Source organism: Semicossyphus pulcher, unplaced genomic scaffold (assembly GCF_022749685.1).
Source record: "Semicossyphus pulcher isolate SPU_LCO1_2020_fin unplaced genomic scaffold, fSemPul1.0.p SCAF_17, whole genome shotgun sequence".
In the NCBI taxonomy this organism is placed as follows: domain Eukaryota; kingdom Metazoa; phylum Chordata; class Actinopteri; order Labriformes; family Labridae; genus Semicossyphus; species Semicossyphus pulcher.
In genome coordinates, this window is record NW_027211681.1 from 26,896,930 (window position 1) to 26,919,596 (window position 22,667).

The window sequence follows — 22,667 nt, forward strand, 5'->3', positions numbered from 1 at the left end:
AAAGTGTGGCTTACAGATTTCAAGTGTGAGGGGGAAATGAGCCCCTGTAACAGATCAGACTCTCAGCAGAGTATCAGAGAGTCATTAAAGTTACAACTCTCCAAGCAGCGTGTGCAGAACCAAACAGCATCGGGTGCTTTAACAACATTTTCAGGACCAGATCAGAGCCATTGCTGATTTCTGCACAACCCACAGGAAGATAACAAGACAGTCAGTTTGTGATGTAATGCTCACAGAGAAGCACACAATATGACTGAATGTGGATTTAAATATGGATACAAGAGCACTAAAATCTAACACATGAAGAAAGTAGACGAAGTTACTGCAGTAGTTTTTTAAAGGACTTATGAACATTATAAACATGGGTCCACTGAGGAGACTCCACTGCATCTAATGAGATTACACACACACTCAAAACAAACACACACACTGTCATGTTTGACCCCTCCTCCAGGCGGGTCAGCAGACAGATTCTGAGGAACAACACGGTTAATATTTCATTGTTATAGTCTGGCCCCCTCCTCAGCCTCACACACACAAACACACACCCAGAACAAACAAGTTAAATAAGTCATCACCTGCACGACGAGGCCGCCAGAGGAGGAAAGAGAGGTAATAAGAGAGAGAGGAGAGGAGCTGAAGGTAGAAGCAGATGTGAAGAACAAAACAGATGCAGCCTCAGAGAGCAGACAGCTGTGGTCAACCAGGAAACCACAGTTAGAGAGGATGACCCGAGAAAGACCTGCCACACACACACACACACACACACACACACACACACACTCTTACGAACACACACGTTTGCACACAAATAATGAGAAATGAACCCAGATTTCAAAATATGTCAGACAAGAAATCAGACGGATCCACAAGATTACACACGAGAACAAATACGTCTGCTGTTCTTTAAACATTTCTCCTTCAACGTACTTTTAATTAACTTTTAAACTCAGATAAAAAACAAATATTTCGGCACAAAAAAAGACGGATGGAGTGAGAGAAAATCGTTTTTACTTCTGAAACCGCAGAGCTGCAGGCAGAGAGCTCACACACACACAACACGGCATGGAGGGACAAAAACACACACTCACACTCTCCGAACCGACACGCAAACACACCACACACACATGCTAAGTATTAGCCTCACACACAACACGCAGAGGGAACATGGCTGCCCCCGTAATTCATCACAACCCGAGCATGTTACACCACAAACACGCTACAACAAACACACACACTGTAACGGATGCGTGACAAACTTACATGTTCCTATTATTGGATGACCCACGCACACACTGAGCTCAACAGGTTCATGACCTCTCTTGCCTAACTTTCATTCTTGCTTTATCTCAGATAACGTGATTCTAAGGCCATGTCTACCTGTACACAGGTTTTACTGAAAACTGAGTTTTTGCCTCCTTCATTTACAAAAACCCCGTCCACACAAGCACGGTTATAAAAAATCTGTCCAAATGAAAAGACAAAAACACAACAGACACGCTGTCATGAGAACACCACACCAACAGGCGGCGATATAACCCGGTCATGCAGAGCAGAATGTTACGACCCAGCTCGTAGGTGGAGCCAGTTCTCAGTTCTGCTCTCCTCTGATTGGCCGTCTCTCTGGGCCGACACACCAGTCCGTTATCCTCCAGCCATCAGCGCAGGTGAAGAAGATCAACCTTAGGATACGACTCCCCAGGCAGCAACACACACAATCCAACACACTCCAACATAACTACTCACACACACACGGGGAGGTGAGCGGTGGCGGCCGTAACAAGAAGAAGAAGAAGAAACACGGCCAGTAAAAGTCTGAAAAAATCTTTCCCGACGCCTCTGTTCCTCAATATAGTGGACGCGTAACTGTACATGTATGTGTAAACATGGAAAAACTCCTGTTAAGCATCACTGTTTATGTCACGTCCTTCATTTTGCAAGGAATGTCGCCTCATTTGTGACGCCTCACAAAGGAGATAATGGCTCACAGCCTGACGTCACGCAGTGCACTCCGTCTACACGTCTCCGCGGAAACAGAGTTTCTAAAAGTCTTCACCCTGGCCGGAGTTTTACAAAAGATCCGTTTTCAGTGACCGAAAGCAGCGTTTGTGTGGACAAAAGAACAAAACGCAGAGAAAAACTATGTTCTGAGGATGCATTAAAATCCTTTAAAGCGCTCAATTCATGTTCATTCTTTTTTTTGTCTTTTTTTTCAACCTGAGAAAGAATGAAAAATGACCCTGAACACTACCAGTTTCATCCACACTGTATAAAAGGCTGGACGACGTGACAGCTCCCTAAAAGTGAAGCCAAACCCTCTCTGTCGCCCCCTGCTGACTGGCTGCAGTATAGCTCATAAAGCCTGCCTCCTCCATGTTAACAGATGGGACATGAGTCAAATTAGGGCTGCACAATGAATGGAATATTAATCCTGATCATGATATTTTTCTTCCCACGATTAAATAAACATGACTGACTGTGACATTTTAAATGCTCCGCCCGCTGCATATCAAATGAAGCGCTCCCTAAACTAACAGCCGCTCCTCCAGGGGGCGACGGAGAGGTTTCAGTTTCACGAGCGACCATGTTAACTGGAGACTTTCAGCTGAATTTGTGGTTGTCGTGGTTACAGCAGCTGTCGGAAGAGAATATGTAGCTGTCCTCCTGAATGGCTACGATCTCAAAATACTCCTCTGTCGCGTCTTTGAGGTGTTGTTTGTGCAAAGGTTACTGACGCTCAGTCGCATAGTGAACACTGCTCGTTGTTCTGCTTCAACAGGAAGAGAACGAACCACTCGTTAAACCGAAACACCGGCCCCCTGAAGCGGCTCGTCATCAGTTGTTTGGAGGTATTTCAGATTTTGGGTGAGTGAAAAATAACACGTTAAGAGGTCATGAAGCCTGTGTCTGCGCCGCAAAGCAACGCAACTAAAACACCACAAACTGCAGTATGAGTGTGTTCATTCCTTCCCTTCACCTCTCCCTCTTCTTCTTCCCTCCCTTCCCATATCTCTCCTCGCACCATCTTTGCCTTCCTTCACATCTTGCCTCTTTCCAATGTGCTTTTTTTCTCTTCCTCACTGCATCCATTCGCAGGGGAGCAGAGGACTTCATATAAAAAAAGAGCAGGTGATGAATGAAAGGAAACAACGAGTAGGAGGAGTAAAGAAGGGAAAGAAAGTGGGAGAGAGAGACGATGAAACTGTAACCATGGACACAGAGATGTGAGAGTTGAATGTGGCCGTCTCTCACTGATATTTGTCTCAGAGCCAAACTAAGTTCAGCGATGGCCTGTTTGAACAGTCGTGTGTTGTTTTTCCCATCATGCTTTTCTGTCTGCCCTCACTGCGTTGTCTTTACTTTGGACAGACATGACAGACATGCTCCTGACCTGACCTCCCACAAACACACGCTGTATGCAGACACACACACAGTTTCTGCAAACACACACACACACACACACACACACACACACACACACTGTGCTGAAGAATAACAGCTGAGGAGGTTTTCATAGAGGGAGTGATGTTGTCCGTCTTCTACCACAGATCCTGTTTTCCAGAGAGAAGCTGTTACCACACACAGCAGGGAGCGTCTCCGCGTCCCAGCTTTGAGGAAACTTAAATTCTGGGAAAATCCTGCTCCTGTGTGTTCTGCGATGACGGATTTGAGCCCTGCAGATAATGTAAATATAGAAATGTATGCATGTGCAAATGGAGTGAACACATGCAGGCATATCTGCTGTCGGCTGGACTCTTTAAACCCAAAGCTGCTTGTACGAGTGTGTTTCGAATGTTAGGTTTGAGCTTTTAGGAAGTGATGAAAATATATTTATACTACTCGGCTTATGTACCAAACTCAAAACTCTTAAAGGTACCAAACAATGGATGCCAGGTCTGTCTCTGCTGCAGCTTGTTCGAGTCGGAGTCGCAGTGATACCTCTCCATTTAAATGCACTGGTGCAAAGCTTAGGACGTAACAGCGAGGACCAGGAAAGCTGCGCTAATGGAATTTACTCTGTCATCAAAACAAATTGTATAATCACGGCCAACATGGCAGATCTGGTGTTCTGAAAGCTAGCGCAACCGTCAAAGGGTTTACACAATGGGCCTCATTCACTAATATCTACGCAGAAATGTTCTTACTCTCCGCAAAAAATAAGTACTTGCGCAAAATCACCGTCAGATTTATGACACGTGCGTACCGGCCAATTTTGTTCTCACCACCGTGCGTATGTTAGTAAATCAGAACCATTGTAAATTGACAGGCGCGTGTCCGCGATCTGCAATCAGCATACTGCCACGCCTCTATTTCTCTATATAAGGACATCTGTTTGGTGCCGCATGAAGAGAGCGGTGTTACGGAGAAGCTGAAAGAACGTGAGAGATGGCCTCAAAAGGTAAAGAGAAAAATTTCACATCAGCAGAAATAGAAACAATTGTGACAAAAGTGTTACATTTCAATATGAACATTTTCATATGGTCTACTCTAATGTAAACTTAATAAACTAACTCAACTGCTATAATTGAAGATTTTAATTATATGACAATAAGTTATGAGGTTACGTTTGGTCCATACATTAGTAAATTCAATTATTGTTGTCTATTAAAGCCTTTTTCTTTTTCAATAAATGAAGTTTTAATATAGTGTGCATTTAGTTAAAAGGATGTGTTAACATTTCCTAGGACATTTCTTTCATCATTTGTGCGTACGCATGGTCTGAGGGAGTTCTAAATTTGTTCGCAGAGTACGGAGAAATTTAGGTAAGAACAAATTGATGAATCCCAGATTTGTGCGTCAAACGTGCGTATGCACAGTTCAAGCACAGATTCGTGCGTACGCACTGTTCGTAAATGAGGCCCATTGTGTCTACGTGGCAGACCACAAGCTGGTGAGTCTGAAGCTGTGACAGACAGACATCCTTTCAGGCTCACACCTACGGGCAATTTAGAGTCACCAACGAACCCAAAGAGCATGTCTTTGGACTGTGGGAGGAAGCCGGAGGGAACCCACGCATGCACGGGGAGAACATGAAGACTCCACACAGAAAGGCCCACTACGTCTGAACCGGGATTCGAACCAGGAACCTTCTAGCTGTGAGGCGACAGCGCTAACCACTGCACCTTGATGCAGACATTTCAATTGCAGTATTTGTAATGCAAAGCTCGTCAGCATTCTCATCCTACACCCAGGAAACAGACTTTGAAAGGGTGGAGGTTGGATGGACGGGTTTGAGAGGGAGCCCAATGCTCTTAGTACGTTGAATTTTGGACATTAAGTTTGGACGTATCTTTATACTACGAGTCCATCAAAACTACATTTTTGTATTTAATTTTAATCACATAAAGGAATTTAAACATCATCAGGTTTAACCACAGGAGGGAGAGAAGATCCACAAACATGCAGCTCTCTCACGAGACAGCAGACGCATAAAAACTGCATCATTTACACACAATAGAACATTAGTTAATACATGTACACACACCTACACACTCTCTCTCTCAGTGTCTGTCATGCTGAACACACCAATAAATAATAATGTCATGCAAAAACACAACACACACACACACGCTTGCTGTTGCATGCAAATCTGTGTAATTAGCACATGTATGAGTGCTTGCACACAGACACACACACAGACACACGCAGACAATTATACAGTACAAATGCAAATACAAGCAATTATCACACACTCAGACGTATCACTCCGGAGCGCTCTTCCTCTCTCTCAGTAAATTAGTCGGCTAAACGGCGGGGTCACATTCCGGTTAGCTTCTACACGGCTGCCATCACCACCTCTGCTAGCCTCACACCGCTAATTAGCCACGCTCAAATGTCAATCAAGAGTGCTAATGAGGACGGCTCTGACATTCTGCCTAATGAGAGGAACTCTCCGAGTGTGTGAGGGGAAAGTTACTGTAACTGAAGGGCACGCACACACATAGGGGCGAACATCTTTTTAATGCCCTGTAAGAGGCAGGGGACACTCTATCATAACTAGCTGGCTCTATCATAGGTGGTAGAAGGTGTTGTTTGACCACGACTGCAATCAGAAGTGTTTATACCTGTTACAAACCCTGGAGAGCAGGGTGAAAAGCCGGCTGTCAGGAGAAACGATGTCGTTTAAAAATGAGGGTAAACGTGATTATTTTCAGACAATAATGCATGAATGAAAATTCATGATAACTGTGATGTTTGTCTCTGGGAACGATGACTAACTTCTCTGCGTTTAGCGATAAAAGACTTCCAGCCCAGCCTTCCTCCTCCGTGCGCTGCATTGTTTACAGTCCGGTCAGCAGCTTGAGGAGTGACCGTGTGTTCAGATCAAACCTCCAGATGTGTCTGCTAAATAAACGCTGTCATCTCTCGGTTCGTCCCATCCCCCGGAGGAGCGCCCGTTCATCTGTCTGTGCTGAGTCTCAGTCTCACTGTAAACAGGAAGTTACACAGAGGCTGCACTCTGGCTTACTGCAGCGGGATGAAGCCCAAACAGAAACAGATTCTCTTGTGATCGACTTTAATTAACGGCTCTTCAGTTTGCTGAAAGAACAACATCATGATGCAGATTAGGAACAACATGAAGCTTTGTCAGGTCTGTCCTCAAGAGGAGAAGGAAACGACTTTAACATGAGACGGAGGGCGGAGCCATCATTTATGATGCATTCGAGGAAGACGGGAAATCTAAACGCTGTACGGCTTTTGTGACAAGCGAATTTATGTTAAGTTGAATTTTTGATCTAGAACAGACTGTTAGCTGAACTTGCTGCAGATGTCTGTTCATAGAGATTAACAAGAAGCTAGATCATCGTCAGATGAGGCTGATGGGAGCCGGGATGTTGTTTCCGATTAAGCTCCGCCTGCTTTTGTTCTCCGTGTTTTTCCTGCATACAGCGCAGCCTGCTGATATGTGATTGGTCAATACTACCCTGCTTTATCGTCTTTTTTACCCTAAATGGGAGCATCTTTTACTACATGAACATCGTGCTGTATTAAAGAAGACTTTAAACTAGAGACTGAAACCATAAACTCATTAGAAAATGTTCACTGAGGAATAAAAATCCCGTTGCTTGCTGTCACTTTTCAGACCTAATTCAGTTGCAAAAGGTCGTACACAGTTGTACTCCAATTGACGCCCAGAGTTGACAGGAAGTAGCACTATAGTCCTGAAGGTGTGAATCCCATAAATCTGCGGTGCACCTGCTGAAGCTCCGTTTCCACTGGCTAACCACACAGTTCACCTCCAGGTCAAGGTGAGTATGTGTGTGTGAGAGAGACAGACTACACTCCCATAATTCTTGGGTTCCCCTGGGCTAAAGGGAGGTGCAAGGAGGGGGCACCCTGACACACACACACACACACACACACACACACACACACACACACACACACACACACACACACACATTCCGGCAGCCTCTGGGTATCATCAAAACACACAAAGCACTGTTACTGGGTGTGGAGCGAACTCTTCTCACAACCGCTCACAGCCAACAAAAGACGGGGGAGCGAGAGAGAGAGGAGAAAATCAGGAAGAGGACAACAAGACGGAGGAAGAGAGGAAGGAGAGCGCATAAGAGAGGAAGACGAGCAAAGACAGAAGAGAAAGCTGCGATCATGTTGATTATCCTGACAGACACAACAGCAGGAGGCTTCCTAACATCGAGCAGGTGTTCATACGACAACCTGCAGGGAAGTGTAACAACACCTGAGTTATGAATGGAAGTTAAGCAGTCAGGGAGCTGAATCATTTTAATCCAAAACGGTTTGAAAACAGACAACAACACGAAGCTTTGTAATGCTGTAGCTTTAAAATATGACCACACTCTGCAGGTCAGGGTAAAAGCAATGCAGCAAACAGACTCCTTCAGCGCTGACGTGGACTGTGTGTTGAATGTGCGAGTTCATAATCAATATGTTTCAATCAGAGGTTTGGAGACGTGGATCAGGTAACAGATGCATTAGCTCCGAATGGTCTCTAAATAAACAAGACAAGCATGATGTTTTACTCGACCTAAATCTCTTCAGGCTGCATTTCATCCACGCTCTGTTCAGTCTTGAGTTTATTTAAGTTGATGTTTGCATCTTTGTTGTTTCAGAGGAATTCCAGTATTTTAAAACTGGGCTCGGTTTTTTTTTAACTAAATTTAAGGTGTAAAAAACGAATGCGTTCAAAATTGCTCCAGTAGACAGCCATGTACAGTCAACATGGACCTTCCTGGATGTGGACAGCCAGTCGAATAAGAACACTCTGAAGAGATTCTCCAAGCGGCAAACAACTGCAATTCTTTGATTGTCCACTTGAGGCTCCAGACACCAAGAAATAACATTACAGCAGATGGGAAAATGCAGAAATAAACATGTTTACAGCCCGGTACAAAAAATGGTTTTGTTATCAATAGCTAATTTTACTGTTAAAGATAACTGGGGGGGCACAACCTGTCTCTGTGTGACTTATGGAACCATCTGGTCTTGCAGCAAGTCTGAGCTCCAGCTTTTCAGTGAGTTGCTAGTGTTATTGTATTGATATATTTTTAACACTAAGTAGCAGGAATACTGTGAATAGCGAGCTATTGCTGCTTGTTACGCTCTGTGTTTATCAAACATTTATTTAATCGTCGGCCAGTAAATAGGAGTCAGGAGTTGTTGGCTTTTCCTGGTTCGAGAGATTACAGCGGACCGTAGTGATGAGATCGGTTATTTTACATTTCCCAGAGGGGCGGAGCCGGACTCCAAGCATGTGAGACGTGCTTCTCCGACGCTCTGTCGTTATGTGACAAATTTAACTTATAAACAGTCTCCTAGCAACTTTTTTGGACACAATGTGACTCTCTTTTTTTCTTCATTTATCAGTTCGGCACACTTCGTTTTGGACTTTGTTTCAACAATGTCCTCCGCTAAGCAGAACCACCACGGCGAATGCGCTCAAGACAGAAGTGACATTTTACATTTCCCAGTACGTGTCGTTCACCTGCCGCTCTCTCACCGGGCGAGCGAGAACACCTGCAGTCAGTCACCAGCACAGACAGAATCTCCTCTGAGGGAAACACAGAGTTAAACTAGCTCATTCACCAGCTAATGCATCAACCACAGACACAGACTGTTTAGCTTTGATAACTTGGTGTTGCCAACCACTCGCTCCTCTGCAGCTCCACCCTCTCACCCAAAGTCGGTCCCTACAGGCTCCAGTAAACTAACATGGCGGCCGCCATATTTTGGCTTCATTTAAGCCGTCAAGGAAACCAATGGGTGACGCCATGGTAGCTACGTATATTACTTACACAGTGTATGATTTTCTCCTCAGGTTTGGGATGGCCTGAGTACACCCTACTTAAAGCAGTAGAAGATGAAAGGATGTTAAAAACACTGTAAATGTCCAAAACCACGAGCCTCGAACACCGAAGAGGAACAAAAGAAAGAAGTGGAGGAGGAGAGACGGACGTGTGGAGAAAGACAGGTCGACAAAAGGTGACTGATGTGTGGAAGGTAATTTGGCCAAAGAAAGGAAAATTCACACAAACAAAAAGCAGCCCAGTGTGTGTGTGTGTGTGTGTGTGTGTGTGTGTGTGTGTGTGTGTGTGTGTGTTCTCGAGGAATATCGGGCTTTAGAGAGTCCATCAACACAGCGGGAGGAAAAGAAATCACTCCTGCTGGAGGAAGTGCTAATGGCTTTGCACTGTGTGTGTGTGTGTGTGTGTGTGTGTGTGTGTGTGCGCGCTGATTGATCGAACACGCCAAGTCCATCTCGGCATTCCCTGATGGGAGCCAGAGTGTGAAATTGCCAAAAAGGCAAACAGCAAATAATCAGGACAGACACACAAACATCCACAATGTGACCGACACACACACACTTTCTTTCACTCTGTATCCCCTCTCATACTTTCTGTGTATCCCTTCGCACACACACACACACACACACACACATTCACAGACACACACACACACACACACACTCTCTGTAATAAGCTGTATTTTTCATCGCCCTCTGTGCTCAGAGGAAAAGTAAGAGTGTCTCTCTCACACACGTAAACGCTCTCACACACGTACAGAAACACATTTATGTCATTAACGTCATAAATCCATCAGTGGGAAGAGTTAATTAAAGAGCTCCGATGTGTTTGCTTTGCTTTCTCCCGCTGCAGCAGTGTTTGTGTGTGTGTATCCAGGCGTCTCCAGGCAGTAGCAGATACCTTCCCCTATCCTACACTGCAAACACACATCGATAACAAAGACTTCAGAGCCGCGTGTGTGTGTGTGTGTGTGTGTGTGTGTTTGACACATTTAGCCGCATAGTAACAGACTGCATCCAAGTTTCAGTTATTAAACAAGAAAAAAAGCTGTGTGTGTGTGTGTGTGTGTGCGTGTGTGTGTGTGTCAAATTAAAGCTCGGCTGTGCCCACGGCTCCGCTGGGACTCTGAAAGTGATTGGTGGAGCTCCTGCTGTCCAAAGGGAGACTATTTGCAGTGTTTTCTAGGTGAGAAAAATGGGTCAATTTTTGATCCGAAGTCTAGCAGCCACTCAGCCCGAAGCAGCAGGAAAAGTTCTCTCTGCTGTTCCTCTGCATAACAGATGGTTTACTTCTTTACACTAAAATACTAGTAATTTAAAGTATGTATAGAATCATTATAGAATAGCATCCGTAAGCTGTACAGCTGCATCTTGTGTAGCAGTTTGAATTCCAGGTTTGCTGCACTGAAGGTTGATTCTCAGGTCGTTCATATCTCTGGCAAAAACAATCAGTTATATGTGCATTTAATTTTTAATTATTGGGTTAAACAGATCTGTGAACATTTGTTGGGACCATGAGATCCACACGAATCTGTGAGATTACCAGAAGTTGACAAGCTGCCATAACTGCAGTGGCGTCTGCCTACAACATCTGTGCATTTGTATGCAACCTGTCCTCAACACAAACTACAGCCACACACTTATAATTCATCACAAAGAGAGAACCAGTTAAAGTCCAGTCCAGTTAAAGATTCGAGGGTCTTCATACAGAACTTATAAATCCAATAGTTAGAATTTGATGCTGCAGTTTGCCCAGAAAAAAGCTCAAAAACACACGAAGTGTTGGTAAAATGTTGGAAAGGAACGACACGTGAACTCTGCATGAACTTCAGCTGAGCTGTGGTTCTCCACTGAAACATGAGTTATAACAGTCTTTGTCACAACACGCTGATTTCTAATCATTATTATTTTTGGTCCTTATTTAAGGTGTAAAAGCATTTTAATTATTTTAATGACACCAGCATGCAGCGACCTGATCAGGAGGGAAATAATCAGCATCCCTAAATACCACACAGTGCAGGATTTTACGTGTCCGCTATCAACGCAGCTGACCCAGATTTTGGACTGTTGACGCCCAAATATCCGTGTAGCTGGTCCAACAATCATCGGTGTGTCTGCACTTTAATAAACACTGCAGGTACGACAGACGGAGAGGCGTGAGGAGGACAGGGTACGAAGAGAGAGTGAAAGTAGGAAATGTACTCACAGCCGAGACAGGGCCTCGTTCTTCTGAAACAGCAGCTCTGGAAGTTGGCTGAGCCGGTTCTTGTTGAGGCGACTGGAGGCACAGAAACAAGAACACGCTGCATTAAAAAACCTCACGTGAAGATGTTGGTGATTACTCATGAGAATGTGTCTGTGTGCGCTCTCACAGTCTCTCCAGCTCCTTCAGCTCATCAAAGGCTCCTCTCTCAACGATGCTGATCTGGTTCTCCATCAGATGGCTGCAAAAGAAATAAATAAGAAAATTAGAGGTAGAAATCATCCTCCTCTCTATAACATGCTGACCCAGTTATTACAAGTAAAGACACAGATTAGAAATCAGTGTTTCTCTGATGTTTTTTATGACACATGACCTCAGGAGAGGCTGCAGCTGAACCTTCACAAGGTAGCTTTTTCTCCGTGCTCAGCTTGTTTCCCGTTTAGGATTCTGTATGTGTTCATTGTTCATGAGGTTTTTACCAGGAGCCGGATTATCTCTAATGGTCTCCTCCTCCCCAAAACAGACAGACTTGGAAATTAAAACCAATAAAACACTGAAAAAAACAGTTTCACGTTAAAAATCAGTGTTTTTTCAAAGCTCTCTGGCAGGGCACTTGCAGCTACGAGCCGAGCTGCTGCGTACTTTAGCTTGGCTTGTTTCTCTGATAGCTTAATGCTACAGTAGGCAGCATTATGTTTTTAGAATTTGGTTAAAATAACAAATTATGATCAATTTGTGTGACTAACGATACTAAATCGAAATGATCTGTCTGAGAGCAGCCAGCCACCGATTTGAATTTAGTTTTTTTCTCATCCGGGCTGAATAAAACGACCAGTCAGGGTGGGCTTGCTTGTAACTAGCCCATCACAGCAACTCTTTCCAAACTAGCACCACCCAGCTTCTGCGTGACTTGTGTTGGCAGAGGCTCATGCGTTAGATGGATTTTTAAAACAACATATTTATAGTTATCTTACATGCTGTCAGTGAGCCGTGCAAACTGATGCCCTGGAGCAGAGCTAGTACATCGACGGTTATGTGATTTGAAACACTGAAAAAGTTGTAGTCAGGAAATGTTTTAATATCCTGACTCACTGTAGGCTTTGTAGTAAACACACAGTTATAAATATGTCCTAATAGCTTTATTGTCCTTGAATTAAAAGTCTGTTTAGTAAATATTTGTCCGTTAGACCTGCTCAAAAAACATTACTTAAGCATGCACTGTTTATCTCTCGATAGACATCAGGATTTATCAGCAACAAACATCAGTGCATTGAGTGAATCAAAGTAATTGAGGGTGGCTTGAATGTGTAATTTAGATAATTAGAAAACTACGAGCGAGAGCACTTCATTATTTTTTGTGGAGACATTTGAGGCAATTTGCACGAACTTCGACCCTCTGCACCCAAAATAATTAGAGTGAGGCGCTGCACAGACCAAAACAACAGACAACATCTTTCAGCCTGTCATTAATCACTTTGGAAAAACAAAGCCTCCGCTCACACAGTCACTGCTGCTGTTTGATTAATACTCTCTGCAGACTTCCCCGTCGTAAACCACTGGTGTAACACTCAATCCCCTCCTGACAGAAACGAGCCCCGGGCTCCCAGCAGGCTGCTAATCTGTTTTCAGCGGGCCTCCGGAGATGTCATTAGTCTCCTGGCACGTCATCCTTTTCACACCTCATGTCCCATCAGTGACTCTCACACAGTCCCGGACCTCAGGTTAACACAGGAAACCACCATCAGTGAGCCTCTCCCACCGGGCACTGTGTTTCCAGGTCAAAAGGTCACACATAAACCCCCTCCCTGTTGTAAATGTGACTGACACTGACACCCAACGAGCACCTCTGGGTGGCTCATGTGTCGCTGCTGAGCTAAAGCATCCGTCTGTTCCCTCTGGCTTTTGGTGGCACCACAGGAATGATTCCCACATTCCTACCAGACTGGAAACCAGTTATAAAATGTGGGAGAGAATGTGAACACACAACAAGCTGTTGTCCTGTAAACAAAGAGCCTGACAGCTGTAGGACATGTTGTGGGCTCTCTACTACCCGAAATGCTCCTGTTTATAGTCTTAACTAAAAAACAACAACAACACATAAACCTGTAAATGAGTTCATTAAAACATCGCACTCATTCTAAGTTGTTCTCGATTTTAGTGGCTTGTAGAATAAAACTTTGCCAAGAGGTACATGTAGCTGAAAAACAGGCTCCTGGCAGTCATGAGATTCGTGCACAAGGACTCATATTTCCTTTTTTTGTGTCAGTCAGAATGACCACACTGTCACCCAGGAGACAGTTGTTTGTGTCCTGTTATTAACCAGAAGTCACTGTTAAAGTACTTCTTTTCCTAAACTTATGAAGCAGCTTTGGTGCCTTAACCTGACCGACATTAAGATGTCCAAACAAAAAAACCCCCACTAAAAATAATGATCGCAGTAAAGCCGGAGATATTCTTGCTTTTAGCTACTCGTTCATGTGCATGATGGCTGCCACATCGGCTGTGCACATCCGCAAAAATTAATGCAAGCTGCAGTCTGCACATGAGCAGTAGGGGCAGTGTAGAGGCAGAGGGGATGTGACAGGGTCGACACAGCAGCAGGGACAACAGAAAGTTCTGAAGACGAGCTGATAGACCAAGTCCACAATTATCCACATCTGTACGATATGTCGTTGCCACTGCACAGAGACAAACATGCCTTTCAAACAGCTGCAGACAGATAAGTTCTGTTTTAGAAGTCGACGTGGAAACCTGCAAAACTAAATGGAAACAAGTCCGGGAGTGTTACGTCCGTGCACGGAGGAACATGTTGGAGAGACGGAGCGGGGACGGTGCAGACGGTGTGTTCTGTCACCAGGCAGTAATAACAGTAACATCCTCGAGGGTCTCCATGTTTGTTGTTTACATCCCACACATAAGGTAGCTGTAACAGCCTGAGCTCTCTGGTGCGCCCTCTAGAGATGTCCTCCAGTAACACGCGTAGTCCAGAGACAAGTATGTGAACTATTACGTTCACGAGACAGCCAGTTGTGTATGTGAACCTAAGGTTAAAAAGCAAGTATACTCTGGCCGTAGATTTAGACACTACTTGGTTTAAATTGATTCTGGTTCTCCTAAAATACAGGGCATAAAGGAAACTATAAACTACACACATTACATACATTAAAAGGAGGAGAGGCGGGCGTCCTGGATTAAGGAAGTGTAGTTTAGCGAGCTCCCTGGTCTCCGCCAGCTGGCGCGTTTTACGTAGTCTAGCGGAGGTTTCCCAGGGCCCATTGGAGAAGCGGAAAGCGTCCTCCACAGGCACAGAGCCAAATTGCATTTTTTCCTACCATAATGGCATCAGCTCACCATAATAGCATGATAGGACTGAGGCTGAAAATCAGCGAACTGGCCCTTTAATTACCTTGTGTCAGTTTTGGTGTCACAGGTGACTCAAACTGTCTATGTTAGAGTAAGTCCCGTGTTTGTTGGACCCCTCCATCTCTCCCAACCTTCTCCCTTTATACACCAGGTAACCAGCCTTCCTGAAGGCTTTAGTATTGCTGGCATATAACATGCTTCTGTTTTAAATACATTATTTTTATTCATGCTGTCCAAGACAAAAGAAAAAAGGGGAATAAGTCTTCAAGTTTTCCATCTTTATTATTTTGGGGACTATTTCATAGCCTGCTGCGAGAGCAGGAACAAAGGTGTGTTACTTACAGGACTCTGAGGTGTTTGAGACCAGAGAAGTTCGTCTTGCTGATCACAGTCAGGTTGTTTCCGTTCAGATCGCTGAAAAACAAAAAGAGACGACAGCAGATTAGAGAACTGAGGACAGCGGTCAGCATCAGTACATCAAACGTATTACTGTACATTTTGTCCTTTGTGGTGGGAATAGTGGCTGCTAACAGGTAAAGTTCATATTTGTGTTTTGTTCTGTGTTTGCTGAACAGATAATACTGTCAGGGAAGTCTGCATGTATCTTTTAATCTGTAGTATTGTTCTTACATGTCATGCGTGTGGTCTGTAAAGAGCGTCAAAGCACGGGGGAGACCAACCGCTCGTTTGCAACACGTTACATCTTAAACTGCCACGATTTCAAAAGCCCGACAATTTCACCCTTTGTTTGCAAGCCAACACTTCAAGTTCAGTCTGATGTTTTTAAGTTATAAAAATATTATCTGACCCATGCTGGGAGCCCAGCATGTCCATTGTGTTCAGAAACAGCAACTTTGAGGTATCAGGCTGTAAGGTTAGTCTGTCGCAAGGTCGGTAAACAAGCCGACATGACCAGCTTTAAAAAGCTCAGCAGCAGGAGTTAAGCAGAAGACGACAGGATGTAATCAGGATGCAGACATTCAGCTTGTCCGTGAAGGGGAACTGAGCGTGCGCTAATAAGTGGTTTATGACAGCAGACGTTTTCAGGTTGTTTGAAAATGTGTCTATATGTGGGTAAAAAACACTTCAGAGTACAATAGTACAAAATTAAACAATAATAGTGACTCTCCTCTAGAGCTCTCTTTAAAGTCAAGCTCGTCCTGTTTTACTGCACAGAAGGTTCGCTCTTTCCTCGAGGACACTTTACATGACTTCACTGGAGAAATGTCTCCGAACAATACGGCACTTTGTTCCTCTCTCTGGGGTTATTTTCCCACATTTCCCACTGTGAAAGTCTTTTCAGTGGGAGGTCACTCTGAGGACAATCTGTTTTTCCTTTACTGTAAATCTGTGATCGTGTGCTTAAGGTGCAAAAAAAACAACAACATGTAAACGGTTTCTCTGCGACGTTTGGTCAGACGTTCAGAACGAGAGTCCTGCTGAGATGAAACCGATTCTCTTTGACACAAGCGTCATGTTTCGTTTTCCTTACGTTTATATAAATGCTCCCCGTATGTGTTCACTCTTCTGTCCGTGCATTTAGTTAGTGTGTGTTACGTGATACTCGGGCAGGCGATCTATCCGGCACAGTCGGGAGGGGTTTAACCCTATGACCTCATTGTCTACCTTGATGGACAGCTGCGAAGAAAGAGAGGGGATGATGTCACTCTTCCCACGAGGCTTTGTGGAAGGAGAGGTAAGCTGAACCCTGTGTGCATACCTGTGTGTGTGTGTGTGTGTGGAGTGTCATGTTCCTGGACTACTGTAAAGGGTGGAGCAGAGAGTGACCTTGTCCTGTCCTGTGCAACAGAGGGAAAGAAAGAGAGAGAGAAAGGCAAAGAGAGAGAGAGCGTGGATGTTGTGGTTTGGGTGAGTGAACTGGGTCTACACCTCGCTCATAGAAATGCAAAGAGAACACCTGGCAAAGAAGAAAGAGACAGAAATACACGTCTATGACGGAAAATGAGACCTGACAGAGGCGATAAACTCAAGGCTGTTCCCTTCTTCTACTTCTATTCTGATACACACCTGTGCACCCTTATGTACCATGACAGAGTTTATGTTTGCTTTCCTTATTGTGGCCACGAAAACATTCCCCTTCCTAACGTGTAAAACGTCTCAGTCGACCAAGTTGTCATTGGTCGTTTGTCCCTCTTACTCCAACGTTGAGTCTATAACACCCATCCGAGTGTTGCTGTCAAAGCCTCCCCCTCAAAGGAAGGTGGTCCTGTGTTAGTGTGACTTAGGGTTTGTCATGGGAAGTTAGTCTCTCCTGTGTGTTAGTGATCACAGGGTATGACGATGTACTGTGGAGTATAGCCGCTTTCCCACTGGTCAAAAACCAGCTGACACCCGGCTTTTTTGCTTAATGGGAAAGGTTACAATCGGCATTCAGACCCGGGTCAAATAGAACCGGGTAATTATCGTCTCGGCTCCGATTGGCATTGTTGGGAACACAAACCTGTGTCGACACGCTAATCTCCGCCCCCTGTCCGGCGTGATGCTATGCTCTGTTGGTAACTCGGTAACATTCAGAGAGCAAAGCGCCTGATTTATGCAACATTACAAGCATCATTTCTATTCTAGTGGTCATTTATATAGATAGTTATCAGCTACGAGCCAGGCTAAAGCTCAGGCTGAAGAAACCACAGGTCTCCCAACAATGGTTCAGAGGACTGAAGCTGGAAAGGCAACAGCAGGCTAAGTATTAGTGTGCGTTCACACCAAACGCGAATAGAAGTGAATCTGCTGTGAGATAACTTACAAAGTCAATGCAACGAAGCGAGTAGACACAAATTTGCGTCGGGCGGCACAAATGACGCGAATGATCCAACGCGAATTCGCTTGAGTTGAAAAAAATCCTCGGCGAATTCACGTCACGTGGTGTAGCAAAAGCCTGTCAACATCGAGATTCTCCTGACGCCGTTGGTAACCATGGAGATAAGCCCTGCTTCCTCTCCTCCATTCCGGAAGCGAAGGGCGAATATTCGCCTGTTATTTAAATGCGAATTTCGATCCGGCGGTCAAACTCGCACTCGTGTGAACGCACAGTTAGAGAGGACTGCTGTTGAACGATCCTGATTAGCGGTACCCAACTTAGGAAGAGCATTTCAATACTCACTGACTATTCAAGTATTGTTTGAAGATCTACACCCACATTAGTTTTCTCCGTCTTACAGAGGATCCATCAGGATAGCAGAGTATTAAGAATAGGATTGTCAATGGATGCACATAATAGAGGCCATCTTATCTGGTAAGCAAAAGTTTTTAATTAGCGTAACGTCAACTGGTCAAAATACCTGGTGGTATATCATGTTAGCTTGTGTTGCTTTGGCAGCTCGTCAAGAAGGCCACATTGATGCATTAAGCCATTGTCTGGCTTGTCTTTGGGGAAAATGTTTGATGGTGAAACAATAATTGAAGGATTGAAGACTTTTGGAGGTCTTACAGTCTGAAGACGGAGGAGGAGGTAGTTGTGATGGACTGGGGGAAGAACAGAAGCAGGGGATTGGCTGGGATGGAGGGAGGGATGGAGGGCGGATGGAGACGGGTCGTGGCGGGGGGTCCAGAATCACTCCCTGGATGTGTGTGAAATCACCCTGACAGTTAGACTGCACGGGCTAAACAAGCATCAGCAGGGAGAGAGGTGTATATTGAGCAATGACCACTGCTATAGTAGCAAGTACGGATGCTAAAACACACATACACACACACACACACACACACACACACACACACACACACACACACACACACAGTCTGAAAAAATCAGTAGCTAATTGCAAAACACTCCACAGATTTGTCTTTGTTGTGTGAGGAGGAGGAGAGAGGCACGAGGGAGCGCAGATACAGCCCTGATGAGGCGTGCTTAATTGAGTTTTGTGCCGCATGGCGGGGTCAGGGGTCAGCGGAGCGACAGACTCCCCTTGAGTGGCGACTCTGCCAAACAATAGCTCATTAAAGCAGAACGCGTCTCACACACACACACACACACACACACACACACACACACACACACACACACACACACACACACACACACACACACACACACACACACACACACACACACACACACACACACACACACAATCGCAGCCTCAGTGGGCAGTGAGGCAGTTGATCCGCTCAGCTCGGCTCTCCACTGTTAGATCTGACATGCAGGGAGAGCAGGAGCGGGGGAGACGGGGGAGATGATGAGATATACGTGGTGTGGGTGAAAGAAGAAGAAGTACAAGACGTACAGTGAAGAAGAAGAGGCATGATCCTGATCCAGTGTCAAACCTCGACACTATTGAGTACCAACAGAAAATGCCAGTGGGTCAAATCCCATCCTTGTTTACTTGTGAGCCAACACTAATGACTGGGTACGTGTTTAAGGCTGTACCCGAACCAGAACTTTGAAAGTGGATTTGGCTGTTCAATACGAAGATGAGACAATTCAACCTCATCTCCTATCAGCCTTCGTGAGTCTCATCGACGTCGGTCTTAGTGTTTTATTGTGTTGTATTTGGCTGACCGCCGGGGACAGCCCTACACACGGGTCTGTATGTGACTGACTGACTGAGTGACGGTACTTTCAGAGCCGTAGAGAGAGAGAGTTGCGACATCGCAATGGCGGCTAACGGAGCATATTGGACCTCCACTGATGCGACTCTCCGTCTATACGGCTCTGGATACTTTGTTTGGGGAGTAGGCATGGCTGCTCCTCCGCTGCTCCTCCGCTGTCCTCACCTGCGTCCGCAGCGTGCACCTGCTTTCAAACACGTTGTCATCGGCGTCATAAGGACAGTCCTTGACCTGATGCGGTTAGCCACATACTAGGTTCTGACCTCGTCTTGTTATGAGTTTTGTTTGATTGTACAACGCTTTGGTCAACTTTTGATGTTGTTAAATTCAACTTCTGTATCTTCAGTTATGTAAGAAGAAATCGAAGCTAAAGTTAGCTGCAGCTTGGCTCACAGACTCTGAACTTCTGAGAGACGCTGATTTTTAACATGAAACTGTTTTATTCAATGTTCTTTCTGTCATGACCTCTCGAACCAGGAACAAGCTGAGTTAGCTCTAAGTTAGCGGCAGCTCAGCTAGCAGTCCCTCCTGAGGACCTGTGTCCAACCAGGAATGTCAGCCTTCAAGCTAGCAACCTACACGCTGAAAATAACTGATGATGGTTTTGGCAAATATTTGGGATGTGCCAGGCAGGTCTTCTTGGTTCTTGTGGTGGATGGTTGAAATGATATAAAGAATATGTTTAGAACAGTTGCAGGGCAGCGGTTTAGCTTAGGGTTCGGGTGGGCGTACTGTGAAAATGCCTTGGTGTTGGCAGTTTATCACATAGTTGAAATACATGTTTTGATGTTTTATGAGACATTGTTTCGCCATTTAATATCAGCACTTGTCTCCACATGTGCAAACATTCAAACAGATTAAGTCATCTAGGTAATATCATGGGTTCCACATTTATTTTAAAAATCCAATCAATCAATAGGTCAACTAAATCTAAACCCTGTCCACTCTATTAAAGGACAGTAACAGATATGGATATATACACAAATATCAGCACAATAATTCATCCACAGCTGCCTTTAAAAGTCGTTTGAAACATTCAAACATAAACACGGTGCAGGAGGATACATCTGAGGACACAAAGATCCAATCAATGAAAAAGTATTTTAATCTGCAGATCAATGGAGCATCTGTGCAGGATGCAGGGACCAGCAAGTATCAGGATACATACACAAAGCAACAGAAGCCTCCTGCTCATAGAACCACACAGACAGAGAAAAACAGAGCAATGATAGAGTCCCAACTGGTCTGAATCAATAACAAAGAAACCCAACACGCCTCTGCTCCATCATCTATTTACTACACTGCAATCAAGTTCTGTCTGAAACTTTCATCCCATTCTGTGAAATAGTTTGTTTGATTAGTTGGAGTCCAAGCAGCCCGGTTCCAGCGCAAGAACCTCAACAAAGGAACCGTCTTGTTCACTGGAGCGAGTTTGGTTGTAAATCCACATGATGGACTTTCTGTTGGCATCAAATTTTAACCACAGGGTACCAGATGTCAATAACAATCCTGACTGAGGCAGCTCAGCTAGAATAATGTAAATACAGAGCTACACACCAACAACACCTCTTTTATTTTATAATGACCTGCTGCCATTCTCAATGGAAAACCTGAAGCTTGATTCTAACAGGGATGCTGTGGAGGGCATTTTACCAGCACAGTTTGGATCCACTGGTTCCTCTTAGAAGGAAGGGTCAGGGAAAATGAGTTCTCAGAGCGATCATCCTTTGAAACATTTCTATCCAGATGGCAGCGATGTCTCCAGGAAGTCAATGCTCCCATCCAAAGGAGCACGAGGGTTCACTGGGTTTTATGAGGACAAAAACAATGCAAGTCATATCCTTTGGCCGCAGACACCAATGGGGGATTTCATGACTGACATGTTAGACAGCGCTTAAATAGTCACAACACCAAACGAGGCTACATGTTTTGGGAGAATGGTGGTCGCCCCTTTAGAAGAGTTCAGAGACTTCACAATCACAGCCAAAGAGCAAAGAAAGCTGTTGTGGTGGCACGTGTAGGCCCTGAACCTTACTACGACACTTTAAGTTGGGATTTAACTATTCAGCATGTCCGTATATTAACAGTTATTCTTACTGTCTGGGGATCAAGTACAAGTGCATAAAACAAACTAGAGTTTTTTAAACAAAAAAAAGACATTGAAGCTGTTTGGGAGGATTCACACTGTAACTAGCCCTGTGATGAAACAACCCAGGGAGCTGCGTGAGTGGGATTTCATTGTTAATGGTACCAGTGGAGAAGCACATTGATGGGATAAAGCCTTATCAGATACCAAAACCCTCCACAGTGGGTTGAAATATTCACAGGTGCATTTTATGACTGAGAAGTCATCGTGGTTCATTTAGGGTCTGAAGGTGGCCTACAGCCAATCATTGCCAATTGGCAGTGTTGTGTCTGAATGCAAACATGCTCAGATTATTTAGTGTGTTCACTCTGGAGACGGTGAACAACCGCTCATGTTCCAAGAGGTACTGAGAGTTGCCGGGCACTGTGTTTATGGCACCCGGCATGGCAAATACTGCTAGCAATTCAGACAACGCAGCTACCGTTGCTGCTAACGGCAGTTTTTTATTAACATTTGAAGGAGTTTTATGAACAAATCACTTAAAATTCCAACTGACAAAATCTCATTCTTATGCAAATATATGCCCGCAGGGTCTGAAAAAACAGCTCCGACATCATAGGAGCAACAAATTTGAAACAACACTTCATGCTGAGGCGTCCAGCTGCTTTTGGGAAATAGCTCAAGTAAATGATGACAACAACAAATCATCAACAAAGCTTGCGGGCTAAAAAACAACGAATAAATGAACTTTAACTCGTTCGTTTTAATCTGTGTGAACTGAACTTTGAGCTACCTCTTTGCACAACATTGCTCATTGGCTTACATGTCTACATCTGCAGGCCTACACTGCTGCTTGCCTTGCTCTAGGTTGTGCATTTGGCAGGTGAAGCGCTGATCTGACGATGACAGAAGACTGCAGCTTGCTTAAAGTGACTGAGTGAGCTTGTGGGCTGAACCAAGTCCTTTGTAATGCATCACATTAAAAACCCTGTGTGGTTTATTGTCAGGCCAGAAAAACCACAGTGATACATGTTTCTAATCACATTGCCAGGATCCTGGTGTCAATATTTAGTGAAAACAGCACTAAAACGAGAGTTATTTTTCACCAAGTCAAACAAACAGAGGGAAAGGCATCTACAATTACCATGGTAACCACTCCA

The 22,667-nt window shown here is 44.6% G+C and overlaps 1 protein-coding gene across 1 annotated transcript in view; it reads right to left on the reverse strand.

Annotated features, from left to right (window-relative positions):
- The window catches only part of LOC138594311 (slit homolog 1 protein-like), an 84,038-nt gene that overhangs the window by 52,704 nt on the left and 8,667 nt on the right, over positions 1-22,667 (reverse strand). Inside the window, exons 2-4 of the mRNA XM_069665371.1 lie at positions 15,195-15,266; positions 11,659-11,730; positions 11,493-11,564 (exon numbers count right to left, since the gene is read on the reverse strand). Of these exons, the coding sequence (XP_069521472.1) occupies positions 11,493-11,564; positions 11,659-11,730; positions 15,195-15,266 (216 nt within the window). The remainder of the gene's footprint in view (positions 1-11,492; positions 11,565-11,658; positions 11,731-15,194; positions 15,267-22,667) is intronic.